The sequence below is a fragment of the Phoca vitulina genome, unplaced genomic scaffold, assembly GCF_004348235.1.
Source record: "Phoca vitulina isolate PV1807 unplaced genomic scaffold, GSC_HSeal_1.0 scaffold14, whole genome shotgun sequence".
NCBI classification, from domain to species: Eukaryota; Metazoa; Chordata; class Mammalia; order Carnivora; family Phocidae; genus Phoca; species Phoca vitulina.
The window spans coordinates 20,760,610-20,783,707 of NW_022589717.1; the positions used below are offsets into that span (position 1 = coordinate 20,760,610).

The 23,098-nt window shown below is 37.4% G+C and overlaps 1 protein-coding gene across 1 annotated transcript in view; it reads right to left on the reverse strand.

Annotated features, from left to right (window-relative positions):
• The window catches only part of LOC116637367 (glycophorin-A-like), a 32,778-nt gene that overhangs the window by 1,140 nt on the left and 8,540 nt on the right, over positions 1–23,098 (reverse strand). Inside the window, exons 3-6 of the mRNA XM_032412720.1 lie at positions 7,754–7,849; positions 5,237–5,275; positions 3,486–3,571; positions 1,965–2,039 (exon numbers count right to left, since the gene is read on the reverse strand). Of these exons, the coding sequence (XP_032268611.1) occupies positions 1,980–2,039; positions 3,486–3,571; positions 5,237–5,275; positions 7,754–7,849 (281 nt within the window). The 3' untranslated portion in view covers positions 1,965–1,979. The remainder of the gene's footprint in view (positions 1–1,964; positions 2,040–3,485; positions 3,572–5,236; positions 5,276–7,753; positions 7,850–23,098) is intronic.

Genomic DNA, 23,098 nt, shown 5'->3' on the forward strand with positions numbered 1-23,098 from the left:
ATTTGAGGCATGAACTGGGAACAAAAGCATTCATCTTGCTAATATAGAAATGGACATAATTCCCTGGGGACAGCATAATCTGTCTTCTCCCATGCCTTTTGTCATGTCCTTCTGCCCGTAACTGCCTTGTCTTGCCCTAGGTAATGTTCATGGCTTGGGGTGGTAAGCGCTCCATTTTAGAAATAGCATCAAAACATATTTTTTTGAAATAATGCATAATGTAGATAAAAAAACACGTATTAGTTCCACCTGCAAGTCCTATAACAAGGTAGCCTTTAGTAAATGAACTGAATCTGGCACATGACTCCAAACTTTGTTAAGTATCAGCAGATTGGGTTTTACTAACCTTTTTCCCTGAGAACTTTGTATATGCCATTTACTCTACAGAGCATGACCTTCCTGGGATTAAGTAATTATGTAACAATCATGATTAAGCTTCAAGAACAATCCACAAGATAACTTGATGAGGCAAGTCCTGCCTATAGGTTATGTAGCTGGAGTGAATCTTTAAAACTTTCTTTCCTCACTCCAAAGTCTAGGAAACCCAGCAAGTCCTTTGAAGATAAGTGCTTAGTCCCAGGTTAAAACTAGAATCCAAAAATGTACAGGTCTTCAGTTCTATCATGATTTTTAAAAAAGATTTTATTTATTTATTTGAGAGAGAGAGAAAGAGAGCCGGGGGAGGGCAGAGGAAGAGGGAGAGAGAGGATCTCCAAAACGCTTCCCTCTGAGTGCAGAGCACAGGCAGGGTTGGATCCCAAGACCCTGATCGTGACCTGAGCCGAAACCAAGAGTCAGATGCTCAACTGATTGAGCCACCCAGGCGCCCCTGTCATGATTTTTTTTGTAATTATGGAAAAACCCTAGTCAATTTTGTAGGCGGAGTTAGGTCCTTTTTACTTGAGCCTTAGAGCCCATCCTAGAGATTCGTTCTTGGTGGACATCTCCCGAGATAGATATCACTTGGGCTTATGCTTCAGGTGACATCTAATAGGAACTATATGCTCAATTATCGAGGTTATACAAGGGGCCATAATGAATGAAATAAATGAAATTGGCTTGGTATTTAAGCCAATAGCTGAGGCAGCAACCACTACTCAGCTCTTAGGAATTCCTCTCATGCTGGTACAGAGGCTCCAGAGTTATTAGAGTTTACATTTCTTTCTCTAAGGGAGTACTAATATTTGGGTGTTTTTTAACATAAAAATCTCCTATTTTTTTAAGTTGGCAATGAATGCTCTTTTTAAAAACCACTCTGTAGGCTAATACTGTTCTTTGTGAACAAAATTCACCTGCAGCTTTCCATGTGTTGTATATCTACTTAACACACGCAGGTGGAAATGAAAACAGGGGACCCAATGACTGGCCAGTTGTGCAGAGGAGGTCATTTGGGTGTGGAGCCTGCATTACTTATTAGAGCTAACAGGCATGAGCACTTACTATGGCCAAGAACTGTTCTAAATGCTTTACTTGTTGTAGCTCATTTAATGAAACTCCATGAGGTCAACATTATCATTATGTCCATATTAAATTATCTCCACATTAACTATCATTATCTCCATAGTAGGAGCTTGCTCACAGTTACACAGCTAGTAAGTGTTGGAGCATAGATTCAAATTCAGGTCTGGCTGTAGATCAGGGGTTATTAAACTATATCCACTGTAGGGTCTCCTATACACAACTTTGCAGTTTGGAAAATACGAAGTATACAAAAGAACTTAACTTTTGCTTTTACTTATAGTATTTGTTTTACTTTTTTTTTTAAAAGACTCTTTCTGCCTAAGGGATAATTTCACTATGCTGAAGACAAATGTTCACATAAAAAAAAAATCTTACAGAGGTAGCATTGATGAAATAGAATATAAATGAATCCTAATTGGGCATACCCCTCCCAACTCAGAAAGAAGTAACTAATTTATTTCCCTCCAAAAAAGGCAAAAGGCATTAAGAATATTAGCACCAACCTGGATTCCTTGTTTCTACAAAACTTCAGAGTCTGCATCTTCTGGGGATGAAGATTGGACAGGAAATGAACTTTTCTATGGATAAAAACCAGACAAATATTAATGCCACAATTTTAGAAACTTAAGACCTTATAAAGAAAAATGCCTCAAGTTCAAAACTTTTTTTGTGTGTTTTGGCTAACGTTCGTTTTCTTTTGATTAAGATGTGCTTTGTAGAAGTTACTTTCAGAAAAATTCACAATTTCATAGATATTTACAAACTTTGATTTCAACTTGTATTTATCTTTTGAAATAGTATTTGATATTTCCATAGGTGAATTAACCCCAGACATTGACTTTCATATTTCCCTGTTGTAATGAAAAGCTAAAATGGAAAGGGTTAAAAAAAAAGAGAGGTAAGGTCTCTTAGCCTATTGATCATGACCCAGTTTTTCTATATACAAATAGAAGATTTTCTCTGAATTTTGCCAACTAAGTATCTTATTGACTTTTCTAGATTTTAGATCATCAGCCAAGAGAGACGACAACTCATTTTGACATATCCGCTCAATCACAAGGAGATGATTTTCCCCCAGTGTTTATACAGTGGACCAGAGAACTCATCACCTTACATTCAAGTCTTTACAACATCCCTCATATCACAACAAGCACTCTCAATGACTTTTATTAAGAAGTATTCTTTAGAGAAGATACATTTACATGGAGTGATGATAATCAATCATAGGTTTAGATCATTATAGAAGTCACCTACTAGAAGTTGTTGTTATACCCCTGTCATTGCAAAGTTGTTACCCCTCTAAATAAGCCTTTTTAAAAGAATATATATAGTGGTTATAGTGTGGAGATCACAAAGAGAGATCAAGAACAGAGGATGAACGAGAACTCAACTGTACCATTCTTTGGTGACCAGATACTTAATGATCTAGGATTACATTCTAATTATGGCATCAGAACACACACACAAATGTTGTATCTTAAACATCTTAGATATAAAGTTATAGTAAAGGTTATGTGCTTTGGAATGCTGTGTCATACGGATTTAAAGTTAGCTTTAGTGATGAAAAAAATCACTAAACACATGGAAAACACATGGGTGGGGTTTGAAAAATTTGTATCAGGAAATATGAGACTAAAAAACAGTAAAAATTTTAAACATATGTAAATATATCATGTTATTTTAAATATTTTGCACACAAGTTAAAGTACATACTATATTTAGAAATTTGATTGTTTCATCTATAACCATCAAACTATATTAAATTAAGTGAGACAAAAACTTTGGAAAATCTTTCATTGGAAAATGGGGAAGAGTTTTATATTTCGGGTTCCTTTATAGCGCAAATGCAAAAAAAACAAAAAAACAAAAAACATTCCACTAGAATAACCCAGTGACTTTTATGTGTCCAGTTGAAAAAGATGGGAGTTTTATGCAGTTTTGTTTCTCTTTGAGTTTAACTGAACTCAGAGGAATAGAGTTGTTCACACCAGCACTTACAGCAAAATTAAAAACTGAATTCTCACCTTTGTCAGTTGGCCAATACAGAAGGCAAATGAGAGGATAGTTATAATGATACCAAGCATTACTGCGTAAATAATCCCTATTATCGCTATGGGAGAAAAAGAGAACAGAAAATTACAAAAGTATGAGATAAGCTACCTCATATCAACTAAAAAATAAAACAGATAAAATCAGAGTAATATCACTTTGCCTTTCTATAGAAAATCCATTAATATGCTTTTATGTATATTATATATTTTAAAAAATTAGGTTTTTCACAGTAACCATGTGGGAGACTGGAACTTTGAGCACTAACATCTTTGTCCAAGGTCACACATCTAATGACAACCAAGGCTTCAGAGTTCCAACTCACTCCCATTGTTCTTTACAGGACCCCACAAGCATAATTATGGAGAAGAGCCATGTGGACATTCTACCTCGATATGGAAAAAACCACAAACTCATAGTTTCAAAGTTATGAGAGAAAATAATGTCTTGATGTACAAAAGGGTATTGGGCAGATCATTGAATCAGCAGTTTTGGAGGAAATAAACTCAATATAATATACACTAATATGATATAAAATGTGTACACCAATTAATATAATTCTAATGTAATATACAAAATACACTACACTGGAAATATACTAAAAATATTTCTCAAATCTTTTACATGTTGAGAATGAAACAAAATTTAAGTTAGAGGTAGTCTTGCCTATTCATCCATATTTGTTGTGCTTTCAAATGAAGTAAATAGAACTGAAGGCAAGACATACAAGTAAAATGGCATATTTATTTGGTTAATTTATATTTAAAAGACTTATTATTGATTTTTTAAAAAGTAAAAGTAGTTTTTCCTGTCACTGGTATTGCCCAGCCTTCCTGTCCATGTAGCTTTAACTCATGAGCTAGTGACTCGATTCTACAATCCATTTTTCTTATGTGAAGAATGGACGTAGGCCAAGTGTGAAGGGAGGCTTAGAAAGGCGGAATAGTAAATGAGCACATAAATCAACCAGAGCCAGATCCACAGCAGCACCTAAGAAGTGGGGATGGCAGTCCTCCAGTCAGAGAGGGTTGGGAGGATAACCCTAAAGTGGTAGCATAGGGCCCCAAACAAATCAGGCTTGAGATATAAATGGTCTATATTTATTCCTGATATGTGCCAAGTAATCAGATGATTTTAAGCTCCTTGCTTTCTTTACAAGTAGGAAACAAGGAAGTTCAATTGTTTTATAAGCTTCTACGAGACTTCTCTCAAGTACCCATGGTTGGTTAGAAAGCTAAAAAATCTAAATTAAAAGAAAAATTATCAAATTATGTACTGCTAGTTCCAAAATATTTAAGAAAATAAGAAATGCATATTTTAATTTTAAAAAGAACATATTTTCTTTGCCTTTACAATTTCGTGTCATGAAAGTTAATAATATACCCTCTTCTGTTTTAAAACCTGATACTTCTTGGGATGCCTCGGTGGCTCAGTCAGTTAGGCCTCTGACTCTTGGTTCTGGTTCAGGTCATGATCTCGGGGTCATCAGATGGAGCCCCACATTGGGCTCTGTGGTTAACATGGAGTCTGCTTGAGATTTTTTCGTTCTTCCTCTCCCTCCCCATCTGCTCCTCCCCACTCTCTCTCTTTCTCAAACAAATAAATAAAATCCTTAAAGAAATTAAAAAGATAAAAATTGATGCTTCTTATTTTCTTAGGCATTTGGAACTAGCAATGTGTCATTTAAGATGAAATTATTGTGATTCTATGTCAAGTATTAACATACCTGGTTCAGAGAAAGTGTGGTCAATTTGTTGCCTTGCTCCTAAAAACACAAAATTTCAAAATAAAGTCAGAATACATAGGGTGTATCTTTAAAGTTCCATTTTGGAATTACATTACTTAGTGAGTTTCTTTTTATTAACTGTGTTTGGGAAGCTATTGTTCAATTTTAAATAGTTAGCTAGTAAAACTTCTGAGGCAATGTGTCAATTTTAACATTAGTAATTCCACTATCTACTTTCAACTACCCAACAGGTATTCATGGGTCAGACTTTAGCAAACCATCTCCTTAAATGAAGGAAAGGGTATGAGAAAGTACTGGAAGAACCACTTATTGACTTGTACAAGAAGCAGTGCATTTAAAAATATATGTAAAATTGCGGAGAAGAAGGGCGACCCAATGAGCCATCACCCCACGTAAACTTCAGTCCAAACCCGAGAGAGGTCATGTTGGTACCAACTTTCTAGCTTTACACCACAGCCGCCATCTGAATCCAAATCCTTATTGTGTCTCATCTGAGCTTTTGACCACTGTTGCACTGGATTCCCCATCTGCAGAAGTTTCTGGTTTGTTGCCTCAATGCACCTGAAGGCACCACTAGCGTTCACCTGATTATGTTTCTTTCTCTGCAGTCACCAGTGCTATTTTATGTCATGAAGTAGTAAGACTACTACAGCCTTACAGTTTTCTTGAATTTAGTTATTACAAATAACATATGTTACCGTATGGTATCATGTAGTCAGGGACTTGGTTATATTGGGTCATTCTTTAGAGGTTATGTTTAAAGGTTAATGGGGGCTTGTCTTCTCTTTCTTCATGGCAGTTGATAGTTGTGGTTAGTGTATGAGCTCTGGAACAAAGCAGGTGGGGTTTCAGTCACAGAATCTCTCTTACTAGTTATGTGGCCTTGGACAAGTTCCTTAATTGCTCTGTGCTTTAGTAATTTCTTAGGCAAAGGAAGATTGTAATACCTATCTCTTTGGCTTCCTGTGAGGATGAAATTAGGTAATGCATGAAAACACTTACAATGCCCCACCATGCTAGCCATTATTTCTAGGATTCAGGGCACGTAGCACTGGGTGTCTATATTTGACCTTTAAATGCTTTCCGGTTAGACACCATCCTGTTGGCTTCACATTGAAGTCACTTTGAAAATTAGATTGTTTCATGGAACCTAGAAGCCTAATAATTAGTTCCCAGCCTTAGCCTAATTTTCCTCCCCTGGTCTCTGTTCTTAAAATCTGCTGCTTCCATTTATCCCAGTGCATTTTCTCCGTGTTTCTATTAGGTAATGATCCTGCAGCTACTCTAAGTATTTGCTGAGCCTTTTTAAAAAAAATCTGGAGTATCCTGCCTAAACCCCACCTACAAGAGATAATTTCCCTTTCTACTTTCAGCCAGCTCTTGTGAAGTCATCTTTTTCTGAGAAAAATAGCCAGGGACAGCGAATAAGACCTGACCGCCCTTCTCTCATGCCCAGCGTGGCTTAAGAGTTCTCATTTACTAGGCAGTTACGATATGTCAGGCTCAGGGTGAAGCAATTTCTTATTTGATCTCTAGAGAAATATTGTAAGATGAGAACTATGGGCCCATTTGAAAATGAAGGGGACAGAAACCCCCTGGGGACCTCACTCAGGGTCAGCAGGTGGGACAGCTGACCCTGCATGGTTTGACCCCAGCCCTCCTCACCACTGCACGATGGGTCCCTTCCATCTGGCCCACCATTTCATGGTCACAGTCAGCACTTATGCGCTCTGCTAGATTGTTTTAATTTCTTTAGCCCACAGTATTATTTCTGCGTGATATTCCAGAAGTGAGAATTCCTCTGGAGTAGGGATTGCGTCTACTTGGCGCTGTTTCTCAGTGTCGGTCACAGTTTTGCCACAGTGATGGGTCCAGTTGAATAGAATTGCATCATAACAATGAAGTCCAAAGCAACTATTTTAAAACATGAACAAACCCTGTTTTTTTTGTTTCTCTCTTTTTTCTTTGTTTGTTTCTTAAATTCCACGTAGGAGCGAAACCATACGGTATTTGTTTTTCTCTGACTTATTTCACTTAGCATTATACCCTGTAGATCCATCCATGTTGTTGCAAATGGCAAGATTTCATTCCTTTTTATAGCTGAGTAACATTCCATTGTGATATGTACCACATCTTCCTAATCCATGCATCTATGGATGGACACTTGGGCAGTTTCCGTATCTTGGCTACTGTAAATAATGCTGCAGTAAACGTAGGGATGCATATATATTTTCCAATTAGTGTTTTCATTTTCTCCTGGTAAATATTCAGTAGTGGAACTATTGGGTCATATGGTATTTCTATTTTTAGTTTTTGTAGGAAACGCCATACTGTTTTTCACAGTGGCTGCACCAGCTTGCATTTCTACCAATAGTGAAATAATTGAAGGGCATTAAGAGTACATCTCCTGTGATCATATTATTGTACACCTGAAACTAATACCATACTGTATATTAACTATACTTGAATTACAAAAAATTTAAAAAATGAACAAACTTTGTCCCCTGTCTGGGAGTTGTTGGTGTGTAGTAGCCAAAGTGTCTTGTCCTGCACCAGGAGTGGTGAGTGATGATTTCTCTGTGGAAACTAAACCTGTAGAAAACAGAAATTGAGAAAAAGATCAGCAATGAGGTCACTGAGTGGACTCTAGAGCATATCATAAAATGCAAATTTATCCCACGTCCCTCCCTGTGGCAGCTCCAGAATTTCTACATAGCAGGGGCTTACAGATGAGGAAAGTATATCTTCATTTCCTCATGTGTAAAATGATAAAATCTGCCTCAAAATGTCATTGTAAGGACTAAAGTAGTTTTGTGCATGTGTGTACGTGTACACACCCACATTAGTAGAGTACTTGGCACATAATGAGCATGACATACATGTTGGTTATAATTTTTAACATTCTTATAAAGGGAAGAGAGACTGGAAGCTGCTTTTGCATGGCATTTTCCATAACGTTGGGAAATTGTCGATGTTAAAGAAAGGGAGAGGCTCATGATGACGACATAGGATGAAAGTTCTGCCCCATGCCTTCCTGTCTCTACCTCCTTGGTACAATTCTACTTCGCTGGTAAAAATTAAAACCAAGACATGACTAAATTCAATTTTCTTCTGGCTTGATAGAGGGCCAATTCAATTCTAAGGTTCCCCACCCATACTTCTTTTGTCTCTTTCTAAAGTAGCATTTCAGAATTTTAATAGAATTGTAGGAAATGCTGGCTCCAGTCTAAGATTACTGGCTGAGGACCCACATAACCAAGTGATGCAATGAATTCTAGGTTATTCTTTAGAATAAAAACATATAAGCACACAGACATGAATACAAGGTATGTATTCTCACATATCCTTTTAAAATCTCATTAAATATTATAAATTGATTTTTATAATTAAATAATTATACTTATATTTTAAAATTTTATAAATATAAAATTTATAAATTATTATATAAGGTTTTTATAAATTAAATGGGATTTTTTTTTTACAAAAGTAATCTAGGGTTGTCTGGACGGCTCAGTCGGTTAAGTATCTGCCTTTGCTCAGGTCATGATCCCAGGGTCCTGGAATCAAGCCTGCGTTGGGCTCCCTGCTCAGCAGGGAGTCTGTTTCTCCCTCTTTACCCCTTCCCCCCTCCCCTTGCTCATGGTCTCTTGATCTCTCTTTCTCTCTCAAATAAATAGTAAGATCTTTTTTTAAAAAAGTAATCTAGATTCAATGAAGAAAAGTTGGGAAATATAAGAAAGCACCAAAAACAATATAAAAGTCATCTATTATCAAACCACCCAGAGAAGGACACTTTAAACATTTTGGTGTATAGCCATCTGAAATTTAGCTATTGCATCTAAATATAGGATCATTGTGTTTAAGTATGTATAAATATGTAAATAGTGTTTAAAATATATATACTACAGACATGTACCCTATGTTGTTGAATAATCTTCTATGACAAGATGTTTAATGGCTATATAGTATTCCATTGTATGAATGTATCATAGTTTAATTATCAATCTCTGACTTTGAGCATTTATGTTATTTTTATGCTTCTGAGAGTTATAAAACACTCTTAGATAACCATCAGCATACTAAACTCCATGCATTTATCTCTGCTCGTCGCTTTGAGACACTCTAGTGAGGGAAATGGTGCCCAGGTATGATGAAGATGGGGTGGAAGGGCACCTGCAGACATTCCCCAGAGAGACTGTCACCTTGGCTCCTCGACTAAATGCTCAAGGTTTCCTGGAGAATCCACACAGAATTGAAAAATGTCTTTGACATTTCTGGTCAGTCTATTCAAGGACCAAGTACTAAGACCTGCCTCTTTCTACCAGCTGCCAATGAATCCTTACCCCCAAATTGTGCAGGCAGGGTTCATCGTCCCTTAACTGTCTGCAATGTTTTCTCCTCTTTTATAAATTCAATTTTCATCTTGTTCCTCGACTTGGTTCTACCACCTGATTCATCACATGTATTTAAACAATTGCTACACAAATGAGCTAAATAGCATGGTAAATAACATATATCTCTAAGTTAATCTTTTTTTTTTTTTAAGATTTTATTTATTTATTTGACAGAAAGAGAGAGAGGACATAAGCAGGAAGGACTGGGAGAGGGAGAAGTAGGCTTCCCGCCGAGCAGGGAGCCCGATGCGGGACTTGATCCCAGGATCCTGGGATCATGACCTGAGCCGAAAGCAGACACTTAACAACTGAGTCACCCAGGCACACCTCTAAGTTCATCTTCGACACTCAAGTGTGATGATTTAAAAGATAATGTAAGAAGAAATACCTGATGATAGCAATACCTGATGATAGGAATTTTAAGTTTCAGTATACATTGAAATCAAAATTATGGAAAGGAATATTTTTATTAAGAATCAATGAAACTACATAAAAATATAAAAAAGGATAACTAATGAACTAAAATTATCTATATCTCTTAGTTAATGTTACATCTCCTTTACACCTTTCAGTTCAGCATAATTATTTACAGGTAGGGCATACATTTATAATCACTTTAGGACACCAAATGGGTTCTTTTGAGACCTAAAACTTGTTTCCAGGGCTGCTAGTTCCCAGGGCTAGCTCATTTTGAATCCCCTCAGCATTAGAACAGTGTTTTGCTCATAATAGGTATTCAGTGAAATACTAATAGTTATAAATTTTTAGCTAATTTCTTATAGAGAAACAACCAGGTGAGTTTGCAGATTGCATCTAAAATGAACATAACAGTGAATTAAACAAGCCGTATGGCAAAGTGGCATCCACAGAATGAGGACAAGCATATTTGAAAAACATGCATTCACAGAAGACCAACAAAATATTTTCAACATTTCAATAACAAGCACATACTTTTAAGACCAAAAAAAATCTAAAACTGAAAAACAAAACAATCCACACCAAAGTTTTTAAGAGTTAAAAGAGTTAAAATGTTAAAAATTTAACCAAAGCCGTTGAGGAGTTTTGACTGTGAACACAAATATGCCCTACTCCAGGCTTCCTAACTCTTCCGCAGGACATCAAGGACCGCCTGAGGGGGGATTTGCAGGGGTCAGAGAGGGAGGTGCTCAGTCTATGGGTGGGTGCCCTCTCCTCTTTGTGAACACCTATAAGACCCTGCATGACCCAGCCCCCCACCTGTCTCCCCATCTCATTGCTTGCCCCTCAACCTTCTCTCTCCAGGCTCCAGCCATGCCAGACACATTTTGATTCCTCAAATGCACCATACTCTTAACCATGCCCATACCTTTGTGCCTCCTCTTCCCTCTGCCTGATGTATCCCTTCCCACCCCCATCTGGCCTAGCTGTCTGCCTTTCAGGTCTCAGTTCAATACCATTTCCTTTTGAAGATCCTTTCTTATCTCCCCTACTTGGACCACAAACTCCACCAAGTCCCAGGGCTTGGCATGGTGTGGTAAAGGCTCAATGAAATCTTATGATTGACTGTTTGTAATCCAGATATGTCTTCCAAGGGCCCCAGTGGTTCCTGGGAACCTTGGGTATTCATTCATTTATTCATTAGTTCACAAAATTGTTTTAGCACGCCTACTTTGTGCTATGTACAAAGAATACAATAACTAACTAACTAACTAACTCATGGTCTTCCCATCAAGGAAATTCCAGCCTAGTAAAGAGACACAACGATTTGATCTAAATCTCATAATGTGTTTTAGGTGGTGGTGAAGTGTGGCACGAAGGAGGCTGTGGTCAATTCTATGGGGAGGAGGAGGAGGTGGAAAGAACTCGGGGAGGTGTTTTTGGAACTCATTTTGCAAGAACTCTCGGATTTCGCCTGTGCGGATATTTAGGTACTGAGTCAGCAGTGCCAGCCGTGCCCTGGAGTTTGACACATTGCTGAGGGATCTGCAAGCATCTTCGGGGTTACAGTGCAACATGGGAACAGAAGAATGCCGCGAGCAAACAAGGGAAACAGATGAAGAGGTTAGCAGAGCGCAGGGGCACCGCGTGTTGCTGGCCCTGGTAGGGAATACGGACTGTATCCTTAAAACAGTGGAGAGACAATAAAGGGCTTGAGGCCAAATTTTCATTTCGGGGAGATCACTGTGAATAGTAGGTTGGAGGATGTGGGGGAAAAGAGCTTGCCCAGAACTCATCCCAAGAGGACTCTGCCTCGTGTTCAGTAGTGGCCAAGATAAGCAGGCCCTTTGTAACCAGCCATCCCTCCTCACAGAGGGTCCTTATCACTACTTGGCCTTGCTTTTGGCGGAGAAGACCTATAGTCTGAGGGCTTACTGGCATTGAAAATGACAGCATGTTGTAAAAAAAAATATGGCAAAGACCCAACAATCGGATCTAACATCTCTTAAAACAGGTACTTTAGTGCTTTGAATTTTAAACAAATGAATAAGCAAAGTATATATAACCCTTTTTTTTTTTTGGTATTGAAATGAGAAGATGCTTAGGGAGACAGACCTCATTAAAGTAAGTTTTGAACTTTATCAAAACCATTTTCAGTCTCTAGCAAATAGATGTCTTTCTTCTCCAACAGCTATTTCTCAGAGGAAATGAGCATTTAGTGGAAATTTTGTTCGGAAGAAGTAGAGGCTGAAGACCAAGGTTCTAAACTGTAGTCAGAACTCAGGAATATCTAACATTGAAGGCAACATATTGTTTAGAGAAAAAAAGTCCTTGAGGTAATTTCCAAAAATTACATATACCTGATTCAAGTCCCAACTGAGAATGTTGCATTCTACTACATAAAAACTGATTGGTGGTCAAATTGATTTGAGGTTGAAATTTTCCATTTATGTTCTTAGAAATGCCTGCTTTAGTTCTCCAGATTTAGCTGCTTTGATGCAATTTCTTATTATAGTCACCTAAAGTCACCAACACAGTAAGTAAATAAATACAGTAAATAAATGCCCTAAGAGCAACTTGATAAAAAATGTTTTTAAACATCATTTCCTCAACAATCAAATATCTGGAACTGATCTATAAAAGGATCTTTGTCATAGTCTTCCTTCCATTTTCAGGAAAAAAAAAATCTTGTACTTCAGTAGTAGTTAATACCCATGCTTGCTCAGCAGTATTTCTTACTGAAATGCACAGTTTACAAAAAAATGTCAGCTTGAAGGATCAATAATTTTGCTCACTCACATAAGCTTTTCTATTTTCTAGCACTTAGTTAAATTTTAAAGAACTTCCTGGTTATTCTAAGATAGATTCACATGGGACAATTTGAAGAATTTTATCAATCACTTCAAATTAAATATACTAGGCTCTGGTTGAAAAATGTCATCTAGGAGAAATGAAAGAAGTATCTCTTTGTACATTCTCACGTGCTTAAGCTACTTTCAAAATTCAAGGTAAGGAAACTAAAATCCCACAACACGTACCCCTAACAACCACCAGGAATGTTTTGATGCTTACATTTGGCAGCAATAGCCCTCAAGTGTGTGTGGTTCTCCCACATTCCTTGGGCCCTAATCAGCTAACGGACATCTGTGGACATATGCAGTTACACAAAGGTGCAAAATTTCTGTGAATAAGGGGATTTTAAGCAGGGCTTTTTACAATAGAATCTTCAGTTGGGTTGACTAGGTCAAAAGCATCCAAGCAAATTTGTAACCATTAAACAGCATACATGGTTTGCCTACACCTCTTAGGGACAGGGTTATGAGAAACATCTCTCTCTTTTTTTCCCCCCTAGATTTCTGTAGCTAAATGAGCTTTCAACAAATCCGATTGCATCGATCGCAAATTAAAGGTCAATTTAAATATTGTCCTCTTTAATTCAGAATGTACTTTTATACTTTAGATTACAAAGTCTCTTGGAACATCTAATCCAACTTCCTTACTTTACAGATAAGAAATTTGATATCATAAAAATTAACTGATAAGGTCAGTTTAACACAGCTGGTAAGGAACAGAACCAAGACCTAATTCTGCTGATTTCCAATAATATTTCCATTTCTAAGTCTGTGCCTGGTTGAAATCTTGCCAGCAAGATTTCTTAGATATTTAGCGTATTAGTTGGTGAACATCAGGGTGCATTGAACACACACAAAAAGACAAATTCCTTGCGATTCTGGGGTCCTAAGGGCTAGGAGTTTTAAAATAGTCATATATTCTTCATTTTGATTTTTTCACACCAATTTCTTGTACTAATTACATTATATCTCTTAGCCCTCAGTATCTTCTTGCTATAGCTACGAAGAGAAACCGTTTTCTGTTCTAGTAATATTGACATGAGGGTCATTTTTTTAAAATCTGTTCACTTCTTCTAGGAAGAACACATCCAGACTATACCCGAAAAATTCCAGTTCTCTAGGAGAAACATATATAGCTTGAGGCATTACAGAAGATGTGTCGGCCTCTGGCTACCCAACACTGCACATTTCCTTAGTTGCTCTGAAATGTGTACTCTGAAGTTCTTACCCCATGTCTACTTACAATGACTCACCGTCTGAACCTTGAAGGATGGGAAGAATTTTAGGTAGAAATGTGGAAGAGGGGAATTCAGGTCAAGAAATAATGTGAGCTAAAATGCGAAGACAGAAGAGTTGCAATGTGCATTCATGTGGAGACCAGGGGGTAGCCAGCAGGCCAAGGCTGGTAAACCTCTCAGACTGACAAGAGTTTAAAGTTCAAGTGGCAAATTAGTGCAAAAGAAAATACAAGAGTAGCTGCAGCAAGGCCTCAAACTTCTTGTTTAAAATTTTGTTTCAGTCGCCAGACACTGAAATGGCATTTGCTATGGTACTTCTTACAAAGTACATTACAGGAACTGGAACTGAATCCCATAATTTTAGGTTTGGGAAGGGTGTAAGGAATGAATGAATATATACCATCCAGAATATTAAAGATTCCAAATTTTCATGATTGTATCATCTCACACATAGTATCTGAATTTTTCCCGAACATTAACCTCTTTTGTCTCTTATCCTCAGTGCTCTGACCTCACAGTTGCTCACTAAAACTCTACCAGCCTGAGACGTCCATGTGTTGAGGCAGGGAACATGAGAAGGCCCCTGTCACTGTTCCCAGTGCACCAAAAAGGTGGGGCGACTTGTGGGCCCACGACACGTTAGGGATACAATGGGGAATAGAGGTCCAGTCTCCTGACACTCTCTTCTATGCTCTACCCACCAAATCACACGGCTTTCCCAAACAGTTGACATTTCTAACATGAAATGTTATAAGAAAGAATAATAATAAAGTGCAATGTTGGACAAATACCCTACCTATAATCTTGCTTAATGCGCAAACTTCCAGTAGTGAGCTCCTGTCTCGATGTGATAAGGCCAGCTCTTGCAGCTGCTGGTTTGGGTTTGGTTCCCTCCTGACTTGCAGTTGATAGAAGTCTTATCTCGCAAAAGCAAACTCTTACAAGAACACACCCTACATATGAAATGCCTTAAGTAGTTTCCAAGTCAGAAAACTAACTTTTCTAAGTGCTATAGTTTTTTGTCTTTTTGTTTTTTTGGTTTTTTTTGACATTGTGATGACCATGAAAATTGATTGATAAATTTATCTGTGGAAGTTTTACACAGCTAATTTGTGATCAGACAGAGAAAAGAACTCACATCTCCTCACTTCCAACTCAGTGTCTCTTTGGCCATACCCTCTTGTTTTATACAGAATGAATATATAAATGGGGATCTTGCCTGCTCCAAAAAGATGTTTGGAGGACACTATTGCTGTGAAGCAGTATTTTAAAGGAAATATTCAGTTTTGCTCTTGAACCACAGGATTGACAAACTCAATCCGGGTCGAGTTTGTAATAATATAGTCAGATGTCCATCCTATCTGTTGTCATTGATTTTTCTTTTCTGGAAGGATTTTAGGAAGCCAAAATAGCCAATTACAATTTAGAAAAATTGAGCTTCTTAAAGAATGTGATGACATTTGAGCCTAGTGTTTTGAATAGCCCTCAATATTTTGTTTGAACTGTCTGGTCAAGAGCTCTTAAAGAAAGGAGCAGCCTGTTAACTGGTGAATTTCATGAGCGAGGTGTCCAATGCAATGGCCCAGTTTCTGCTTATCTACAGAGTGGCATGCTCTGGCAGCGCCCATGCAGCCAAGTGGTCAGACTTCTGCCTTCCTTAACTTGATGGAATAACAGCTCCTCATTGAGTCCTCATTGTGGACTAGGATGACAACAGCTTCCCTCGAGGAACCTTGAACGTGATAGCTTGATTCTGGACTGTCCAGCCGCTGGCCATCCTCATCGTCCCAAATCATTGTTGAGGCAGCAGGGATAGAGAGAAAAATCAGCCTATTATCTCAGCCACTGCACTTTCTTCAGCCCAGACAGAAAGAAAGCAAGGGGTATTTATCTCCACTATCCCAGTGAGAAAGGAGGTCAGAGTTCTAGTCCTGGCTTTGCCACTAACTGGTTGAGGATCTGAATAGGTCACTGAATTTATCTGGGTGAAAGTTTCTTGCTTCTAATATGAGAGTAATGGAACAGATATCGCCTGAGGAACTTCACTAGTCCCAAATCATGGACATTTATATGGCTGAGATAATAATATTCGTATTTAACACGTTGCCTATTCACTACATTCTGGGTATCCTCTCCTGCCATCTTCAAGACAATTACCTGAGTGCATAATATTATATATTAATCATTATTTGTAGAGAAAAATAAAGATCAGAAACATTGCCTAACTTGCCTAAGATATTCAGTTGATAAATGGCAGAGCTGGGTTTTGAATTTAGATCTAGTTGACTGCAGAATTGTCTCTGAAGGTCTACCATGATCTACGCAGAATAAAAAGAATGAGAGCAGCAAGTAAGTAGCTTCCAGACATTAAATTCTCAACAAATTTATGCAACAACTCTCAAGCAAGCCTTCACTTATGGCAAATCAGGGCTAACTGAAAAGATACAAAAATAATAATTCACCTTGTGCATAACCTGAGATGGCAGGGGTGTACCTCTACCATGGAAGTGTAGGGTGCATAGAATGGATGTAGCCACGTTATGGAAAGACAGATGTTACTGGTTAGTAACAACTTGTTAGCTGAAATTTCACTTTTTTGAGCCAAGCTTCTTCCAATCCAGTTACTACTGCCTACTCCAAATCCTCAGAACCAGAGAGGATTTCACATACTTTAGGTGTGCCAGCTTTATTTAAGACATTGACATTTTGGTAGCTGAACTCCCTGCACACATTAGGTTTGAGCTTAAAGAAGTTAGGCAGGATGTGAAAAATTCTAAAAGTGAAAATTTTATCCCAAAGTTCTCACACCACTGATACTTTCTGCCACCGGTTGAACAACGACAAACAGCAATAATAGAAACTAGATCAGTATTCTCAATCCTGACTGCATATTGGAATCATCTGGGGTACTCAGGCCTGAGATTCCAGTGTGTTGCCAGCAGTGAGAGCCGTTGCTCCAGACTAAATTCACACGTAGAAACTTCATTTTCCTGGGTTTTGAGATCTATTCTTGTATTTCCTAAGGTTCTTACATCACCCTTATCTAGAGCCTGAGCAAATTCAGAAAACAATTGGATATTAGCCTGAGTTGCTTGAGAAATAATAACATTCACCATTTGTCATATTAAACGATGGCATTTCTTGTGGTTTTGTCTTAGAAAAGTCCCTCTCCCCCACATCTGATTTAACTTTATGCGTTTTCCAAAGGTAAGTTCCTCAGTGTGTGAACATACTGGAATATGAACATAGTGGAATGGTTCGGATGGAAACGTGAGTAGTGGGCCAGGAGCCTCACACCCTGTGTCTGTGGCCCCTGGGAGCAGCTCCAAGGAATTCCACAAGAACTTAGTTGGGAAATCCTCAGTCTAAAACTGAGTTTTCAAATTGTAAAATGAGATCCCTTGTGGAGGAGTTGGCAGACGTTCTGTAAAGGGACAAAGAATAAATATTTTAGGCTTTGTGGGTCACATGGTTGGTTTCTGTTACAACTTTGTCATTGCAGTGCAAAACCAGCCATAGACAGTACGTAAGCCAAAGCATAAGTAAAAAAGTATGGCTTTGTTCCACTAATTGTTTATGGACACTAACATTTTAATTTTATGTAATATTCACATGTCACAAAATATTCTTCTTCTTCTGGTTTTTTAAAACACTTAAAAGGTAAAAACCATTGTTAACTTGAAGGTTGTACGAAACCAGGTGGTAGACTGGATTTGGCTCCCGGGCTGTAGTGTGCTGGTGCTTCTGTTAAGGTATGTAGAATCTCTGGCTATGGAAGTCAATCATCACTATTTTTTAGGGAGAGCTCCTCCAACATGTAGTCAGGATAGTGAATTCCTATAGTAATTGGCCTTGAAATCAATTCACTGCGTCGTTACTACTGCATTAAAATATTAAATTGTATAAAATAGAAGAGAGTGCATCACATAATAAGGACAGTTATTATTTTGTGGAATTTTGTTTCATATAGGTTTATGTATTTGTGTAGAGTGAGTTGCAGCGTACATTCACTACGTCTTAATCACATTTGAATGCGTCTTGAGGTTGAGATACCTTGCTATCCCTATCTGAAAACCTGGCCTCCAGAGGGGCTGAGGGAATCAACAGCCCATGACACAAGTGAGATCCATTCAAGGCACCTATGAGCTGTTGGCTAGTTGGCTCCATCCTAGAACAATCTTACCCAGCTTTTATAGGGCCCATAAAAGCAGTTGGAGTTTCTATGTGTACTGTGCCCCTTTAAAACGACTTTGGGGTTCTGAGAGAGAATTCTTTAAAAACATAAAGTTAGCCAACAGGATAATTACAAAGAGGCTATATACCTTCAAAACACGTAAGAGGATAAAGGCAAACTGACCATCACAGATATGTCAAAACATCAGAAATAAATCATTAAAAAAAGAAAATATGGAATAAAGATAACAAAAGATACTAAATGTCAGTTGTGAATCCATAAATGCATATAAATGAAATTTGCACATTAAAATACAAAGACCTTTAGACTGAGTCAAAAGACAGGAATAAAGGACCCCAACAAATGTATGCTAGATCACAAGGAACACAAATAAAACAGAAGAATGCAAAATGTGTAAAGAATAAGTGCAAAGGTATATTAGACAAATTAAGATAAATAAAAATAGGAATCAAAATTTTAAAAATAGATAAAGTAGAATTAAAGGCAAAGACATTTAAAAAGACACGGAGGATTAAGTGATATTGTTAAAGGGTATATTGCACAATGATTCTTAGGTAAATATGGACCATTATATCCCCAGAACATAGCAACAAGAAATACCAAGCAAAAGAAGAAATTGACAGAATTACAATAGCAGTGGAACAATTTTAACAGTTTTCTCCAACTGTGATAGATTGATGAAGCAAAACAATAAACACTGACAGGACTTGAAAAACATCTGGCTTGCAATCACAGTGATTGATGTTTACTTTTATGGAGTAATAAGTCAGTGAGAATAAACTTTATCATGTGTTGCTGCCTTCTATACCCTCATTTCGAAGTGACATTGCTGAATTGCCTGACAAGATGCTTTTGGGATCTGCACCCGACAGAATAGTTCAGGGAGGACTCCAAGAGGCATATTTGTGCAGTGTTTCTCCTAGCAGGAATCAATTTCACTGCCACAATTCCTCTTGCCAGTTGCCTTCAACCCATGTACTATTCTCAGGTTTTGTACTTTGGGATTACTTTATTTCATTTGATTTTTAAATATAATCATGCCTGAGAAATAAGTGGGAATCATCAAAGGGAGATCCCGAGATAAAAAGTCTATCTAGCCCAGATTAAAAGGAACAAAAGGCTAACATCATAGTCACACAATTTGGGCTCACTAACTGCACCAGAAGGAGAAGACAAACCATCAGCCTTGATTACAGTCTCTGCGTTAGAGAAAGCATGAGCAGAGCACTGAGCGACAATGTTGCAAGAGTAAGGAAGAGCCAAGCCTGGAACATCACTCTGTAAGAGAGAAATCAGGCAATTTAATGTATTGAATAAGTGCACAGATTCTAGAGCCAGTGTGCATGTGTTCAAACTAATTTCCCTAACTACTAGCTGAGACCTTGGGCAGTGTGGCTAATCACTCTGTACCTTTGTTTCATCTTTTGTGAAATGGGGATAATAATTGTCTCTATCTTACAGGTTATTTGATTGAGTTAAATGAGTTAAAATATGTCTAAGTTTTGCACAAATAGAAAAGCCAGTCTTAAATATGGAATTTTTAGGAACCACAAATAACCAAACTAATCTTGAAAAGGAACAGAGGTGGAAGACTTACACTTCAAAATTTCAAAACTTAGTACAAAGCAACAGTAATCAAAACAGTGTGCTGCTGCTCAAAGAATCAATGGAAGAGAATTGAGAGTATGGAAGTAATCCCATACACATACCAACTGATTTTCAACAAGGGTGCCAGACCATTAAATGGTGAAACAATAGTCTCGTCAACAAATTGTGCTGGGACAACTAGTATCCTAATGCAAAAGAATGAAGTTGGATTCTTATCTCACACCATCTAAAAATATCAAATCAAAACACGGACCAAAGACATAAATATAAGAGTTAAAACTATAAAACCCTTAGTTGGAAACATGGAGTAAGCCTCTATGACCTTGGATTTGCAGTCAGTGGTTTTCTTTTTAAGATATGATGCCAACGGGCACCTGGGTGGCTCAGTCGGTTAAGCGTCTGCCTTTGGCTCAGGTCATGATCCCAGGGTCCTGGGATCGAGCCCCGCATGGGGCTCCCTGCTCAGCAGGAAGCCTGCTTCTCCTTGTTCCCCTGCCTGCTGCCCCCCTTGCTTGTGCTCTCTCTCTCTGTCAAATAAATAAATAAAAGCTTTAAAAAAAGATATAATGCCAAAATATATGTAACAAAATTTTTAAAAATAGATAAATTGGACTTCATCAAAATCAAAAACTTTCGTGTATCAAAGGATGCTCTCAAGAGAGTAAAAAGAAGAGCCACAGGGTGGGAGAAAATATTTGCAAATCATCTGTCTGCTAAGGGTCTAGTATCCAGAATACATAAAGAACTGTTATAATGTAACAAAAACACAAACAACCCAATTTAAAGATGGGCAAAGAACTCAGGTAGACATTTCTCCAAGAAGATATACAAATGGCCAACAAGCACATGAAAATATGCTTAATACCATCAGTCACTAAGGAAATGCAGATCAAAACCACAATGAGATACAACTTCACACACCTACTAGAAAATAACAAATGTGGCTGGAGATGTGGAGAGACTGGAGCTCTCATACACTCCCGGAGGGACTGTAGAGTAGTTCAGCTTCTGTGGGAAAAGTATGGCATCTCCTCAATAAGTTATATATAAAATACCATATGACCCCAAATTTCTACTCCTAGGTCAACTCAAAAGAGAATCAAAAAGAGGTGTAAAAAAAAAACTTGTACTAAAATCTTTATAGCAACACTATTTACAAAAGCCAAACAAGTAGAAATGACCCAACGCTCATCAACTGATGAATGAATAGATAAAATGTGGTATATCCATGCAATGGAATAAATACAACATGGATGAAACTTGAAAACATTATGCTAAGTGAATGAAGCCAGACATAAAAGGCCATGTATTGTATAATTACATTCATATGAAATATTCAGAATGGGAAAACTGATAGAGACAGAAAGCAAATTAATGGTTAGCAAGGCTGGTGGGAGGGGAAATGAGAATTTAATGTATCTGGTATTTCCTTTTAGGGTTATAAAAATGTTCTGAAACTAGATAGTAGCTATGGGTGTACAACATTGTGAATATACTAAATACCACCAAGTTGCATATGTAAAAATAGTTAAAATGGTGAAATTTGTTACATGTATGTCTCTACAATAAAAAAATTAAATATATGTACCTGACTGAGAGTAGTGCTTGGCACTAAATAAATGCTATATGAATACTGGTATTATTCTTTGGAATCTAACTGTATGCAGAACCTAACCTATACTATACCAATCTAGAGATGGATATGCCAAAGATGATTAAATAACAATTTATAGAACTTTGTACAATAAAAATAAAGATGACATCTTCCTTTCTAGTGCTTACATGTAATAATTTGGGTTACAAAGAAACTCAACCAAAATCCCAAAGTGGAAATTATATAGGGCATAGTGTCTGACCACAATACAATAAAATGAGAAATTTATATGGGAAAAAAGTGAAGGAAATAATAAAATTTAAGGAAGTAACCAACTGCAACAAAGTAAAGTATTAATGCAGGAATTATTGACTATTTTGAAATTGAAGCAAGAACACCTCTTAACCAAAGTTTAGTCATAATGGCCAAAAGTAAACTCACAAAACACACAATCTCAACTGATCATTATTAAACAAAAAATGATAATAAATAAAATGAGCAAAAGAATAGCAAAATAAAGCTTACAGAAATTAAGGAAGGAGTCAATAAAGATAAGAGCAAAAATGACTAAGTATAAAATACTGAAATTGATTAATATGTCAAAATATTTTTTGAAGAATTAATAAAATAAACCATTACAAGTTTCAACCAAGACACATTGAGAACATAAAACACAAATATGTAATTTTAGGAATGAGAAAAGATGCATAAAATTCACAGATAACATTTTTAATTAAAAACCATTAATTAAAATAAAACATACTTATCAAATTCAACACCCAAAGAACAAATAATAATCCAATCAAGAAATGGGCAGAAGACATAAACAGACATTTCTCCAAAGAAGACATCCAAATGGCCAACAGACACATGAAAACATGCTCAATGTCACCTGGCATCATAGAAATACAAATCAAAACCATAATGAGATACGACCCAGCAATTGCACTACTGGATATCTACCCCAAAGATACAAATGTAGTGATCTGAAGGGGCACATGCACCCCGATGTTTATAGCAGCAATGTCCACAATAGCCAAACTATGGAAAGAGCCAAGATGTCCATCGACAGATGAATGGGTAAAAGAAGTGGTATATATATACAATGGAATATTATGCAGCCATCAAAAGGAATGAAATCTTGCCATTTGCAATGACGTGGATGGAACTGGAGGGTATTATGCTGAGCAAAATAAGTCAATCAGAGAAAGACATGTATCATATGATCTCACTGATACGAGGAATTCTTAATCTCAGGAGACAAACTGAGGGTTGCTGGAGTGGTGGGGGGTGGGAAGGATGGGGTGGCTGGGTAATAGACATTGGGGAGGGTATGTGCTATGGTGAGTGCTGTGAATTGTGTAAGACTGTTGAATCACAGACCTGTACCTCTGAAACAAATAATACATTATATGTTAAAAAAAAGAAGAAGATAGTAGGAAGGGAAAAATGAAGGGGGGGAAATCAGAGGGGGGAGACGAACCATGAGAGACTATGGACTCTGAGAAACAAACTGAGGGTTCTAGAGGGGAGGGAGGTGGAG